General features: G+C 37.9%; 1 protein-coding gene across 1 annotated transcript; it reads right to left on the bottom strand.

The window, feature by feature from the left end:
* Nucleotides 1-2715: 2715 nt before the first annotated feature.
* LOC141629518 (uncharacterized) lies at nt 2716-3719 on the bottom strand. Its single transcript, XM_074442504.1, has 2 exons — nt 3171-3719; nt 2716-3060 (listed from the first exon to the last, which is right to left on the bottom strand). Exons 1-2 carry the CDS (start codon nt 3717-3719, stop codon nt 2716-2718), a joined length of 894 nt encoding a protein of 297 aa, XP_074298605.1.
* Nucleotides 3720-4129: the final 410 nt, after the last annotated feature.

The following is a 4129-nucleotide window of genomic DNA, read 5'->3' as shown; positions in this document are numbered from 1 at the left end:
GTGTAAAACCATTTTTTATGGTGTGTTTTCTAAATCTTAAAAATTTAATTGACAAGTCTATTTTGAACCCCCTTATTAAACAGCTTCCTAGAAGTTTAGGGTTCCCATAAATTCACGTCTTGAATGTATGGAGCCACGGAAGTTCTACGCACCTTACCCCCACTAGTTGTTTTGTGGGCCCAAGTTAAAGAATTTTGTGCTCACAGGGTAATCATGGTATATAGCAAATATTTCCCGCGTTTTAGTCTATTATATCCCCGAAGTCAGGGCCGTAGATTAGCCTGTTCAACCGGTTCTAAGAACCGGGGCCCCAAGTGTCAAAGGGCCCAAAATATATAGTAGTAGTATATTTCACTGTACGCATATGTACATAATACTTCATCGCACAACGATAATATCGTAATGTATTTTGACTGACAACGCGGGATCAAATCCAAGGTGTTGCATGCTTTTTTGGTGTCATTTTGTATTAGTGTTAAGTGGGGCTAGACCTGGGAAACAGATCGGGTCGTGTCGGATTCGTGTTCGTGTCATATGTAAACGGGTCACAATCCCTCCAACCCAAACCCGACTCGATTAAGTCTCGTGCCGTGTCCGTGTCGACCCACTTACATAAATGGGTCATAAGGCCTCAACCCTAACCCGTTAATTTCGTGTCGGGTTCGTGTCGTGTTTTTGTGTCACGTCCATATTTTGAAAGTTTAAGTATATTTATGTGATGCAGGATCAAGAAACATTAGGATTAATTTAGTAAACAGGTCATTTGTGTTGGGTTTTTGTTTAGAGAGGTCAACCCTAACCCAACTCAATTAAATATCGTGTCGTGTTCGTGTCGACCCACTTACATAAATGGGTCATTAAGTCTCAACCCAAACCCGTTAATTTCGTGTCGGGTACGTGTCGTGTTTTTGTGTCTCGTCCATATTTTGAAAGTTTAAGTATATTTATGTGATGCAGGATCAGAAACATTAGGATTAATTTAGTAAATAGGTCATTTGTGTTGGGTTTGTGTTTAGAGAGGTCAACCCTAACCCAACCCAATTAAATATGTGTCGTGTTCGTGTCGACCCACTTACATAAATGGGTCATTAAGTCTCAACCCAAACCCGTTAATTTCGTGTCGGGTTCGTGTCGTGTTTTCGGGTCGTGTCATTGTTTGCCACCTTTAAGTGGGGCCCACTATTATTTAGTTCTCCATTCATTGCCATTTTCTCAGAAATACATATTGATTTCGTATTTCCCTCAAGTGCAATTTATTGGATAACTAGATCTTGTGCCCGTGCATTGCACGGTTACTAAAAATTGTTTTTTTTTTAAAGTGAATTTGTGAAAAATGTAATTATATTGTCGTAACTAACTAATGACTTCAAAATTATGTATATTGTACTTTGTAATATTAATATTGTACTTTCTCCAATTCCTTATTATCTTCCTCCTTTTTTTTGGCACAAAAAATAAGAGAGGAAAAAAGAAAAAATAAAGTATTGTAATAGAAAGTGAATGAAACTTATCAAAAAAGGAAAGACGAAAGATAATCAAACTTGTTTGAAAAGAGAAAGAGGGAAGATCATAAAAAATTGGAGGGATGTTGTATCAAGTATTATTAGGAGTTGTACTAAAATTTGATCCTCGTGTACTCATATATTCGTAGAATTATTTAAACTTGCGGAAATTATAGTGCTCCGTACGCAAATGAGATTGTGCATTTCGTGTTTCCACACTATATTGACCGATAAAAATAGAAAGTGAAAAATAAGGAAAAGATATATACTCCTAGAGATTGAGATTAAATATATTACTCTATATAATATTAAAAAGAGATAAATCACCTAACTAATACCCAAAGCTCGCATTGTTGTACACATTATACCAACTAGTTTTAAACCCGTGCAAAATTGCACGGGTATGTATTTGGGCCAGAATGAATTTTTTTTAATGTATATTTGTTTTTGCATTTCTATTGTACCTATCTAAATGGTCTAAATCAACGATGTAAATAATTAATGTTTAAATTTGTTAAAAACATGTCTTCACATGCACTGGTTTATAAGGAAATAACGTAATCTAATCTTGTAAATAAAAAATGCATACATACAAAACTTTACATTCGGATAAAAGAAACATAATCTAATAATAAACTTTAACATATGCAAGTTATTCTAAAAATTGAAAGATTTCATGATACACTACATTAGTAGTCGTAGTAGAAGTACGCATACCTGAGTCACAAATTAAAATTTTCAAGCCTTCTTTTCGGGTGACCCTGGAAAGTGCGACATAAAGCTGGCCATGACTAAACACTGGTCTTGGAAGATAGATGCTGACCTGAGATAAAGACTGGCCTTGACTCTTGTTTATCGTCATTGCAAAACAAACAGCGATGGGGAATTGTCTTCTACTGAAACGTACCGGAAATCTACTGGTGTCCGATGGAGTAAGTGTTGGTCGAGCAATATGCACTCTATCACCTTTATGACTACCAGTTAAGACACTAAATCTTATCACGCGTGCCCCCAGATCAGTCACAATTAGTCTAGTGCCGTTACACAACCCACGTGATTGATCAATGTTTCGCAGAAGCATCACCATAGCACCGACCTTCAACTTCAACTGGTGATTCGGGAGTCCGGCACATTTAATACTGTTAAGGAATTCAATAGAGTGAATGTCACCGCCACTTGTACCTCTGTCATCACTACACACCTCATCGGAGCTTCAATAAATTCTCTCATCCTTTTTAATAAGCGACAAAACATATTCATTTACTGATTCAACAATCTCGTGAGTAGGGGCCAGGATTGCCCTTTGTTGGAGATATTCCGGATTCCACAATTGTGCTAGCAGATCCGGATAAGTGACATCTACTAATGTCTTCATAGGATTCGTCACATGATGAATTAGTAAGTCGGCTGGTAATTGTAGATCAACTTCTCCATCATTTTCGCCGCCTGCTATACCATCTCCAATCTCCAAGAGCCATTCGGAGAATTTTCGTAACTCCTCAACATTGTCAGTTGAACTACCAACTTGCAATCGCATATTTTTGGTCAATCTAAGTACCTATAAGTGGTATACGTTTTAAATTATATAAATACAGTACGACAAAAATAATTTAACTAAGACTCACATAAAACGGTAATATTGATATTTAAAGAAAGAAATATATATACCTTGCAGAAAGACCATAAATACGATGAAGACAGGGATGCAGCCACAACATCTGCTCTACTTCCTTTTGAAACAACCGGTAATGTCTGTCTAAAATCACCCCCGAATACCACAACTTTCCCGCCAAACGGCACTTCAGCATTTCCCACGTCCAAAACACGCATTACATCTTTTAAACTTTTATCAAGGGCCTCAAAGCAATGCCTATGAGTCATCGGTGCTTCATCCCATATTATGAGTTTAGAACGTATCAAAAGTTCAGCTAAATCACTGTCGGGCTTAATTCGGGAGCATATGGAATCCTCCGTTACATTAATGGAAATTCCAAACCTCGAATGAGCCGTTACACCACCTGGTATCAATGTTTCGCAATTCCACTTGACGCAAATGACCACAACAATATCGCCCTTACTCCTGAAACAGGCACACAAAGCTCTCCAAAGGAAAGTTTTCCCAGTTCCACCATATCCATAAACGAAGAACACCCCTCCTTTGTTATTTAAAGCAGCTTCCATCACTTCATTATACACCAACCTCTGCTCGTCAGCCATTGAAGATAACTGAATCTCATGTTCTTCATTCAAGGACTGTCTATCGTACGACAACGTATCCGGGGAAAGAAGAAGGCACGATAAACCGAGTACCCGCCAAAGATGGCTCAACATCTCCTCTTCCAACATCATTTGAGAGGTTCTTATAATTATCAACTCGAAGTCGATCTTGGTTAAAACGAATAAAATTGAGCCTATGCGATTCGACCAGCATATAACAATCAACTAAAAATTGGTGGAATGCCTTACCAGATAATAAGATCGTTGGAAATTCAACATCTGGTGGTCTCTCTATAAGATGATAAGCAAACCACTCCCTACACGTTGTTTCTTCACGTGGTTGGTCACTCGTGCTAACACCAATAGAAGAAGCACTATGTAGGATACCCGGCCTATACCCATCTTCTCCG

The sequence above is a fragment of the Silene latifolia genome, chromosome Y (genome assembly GCF_048544455.1).
Source record: "Silene latifolia isolate original U9 population chromosome Y, ASM4854445v1, whole genome shotgun sequence".
Classification (NCBI taxonomy): Eukaryota; Viridiplantae; Streptophyta; class Magnoliopsida; order Caryophyllales; family Caryophyllaceae; genus Silene; species Silene latifolia.
Note: the sequence above shows the minus strand (reverse complement) of the source record. Positions and strands in the feature narration are given on the sequence as shown.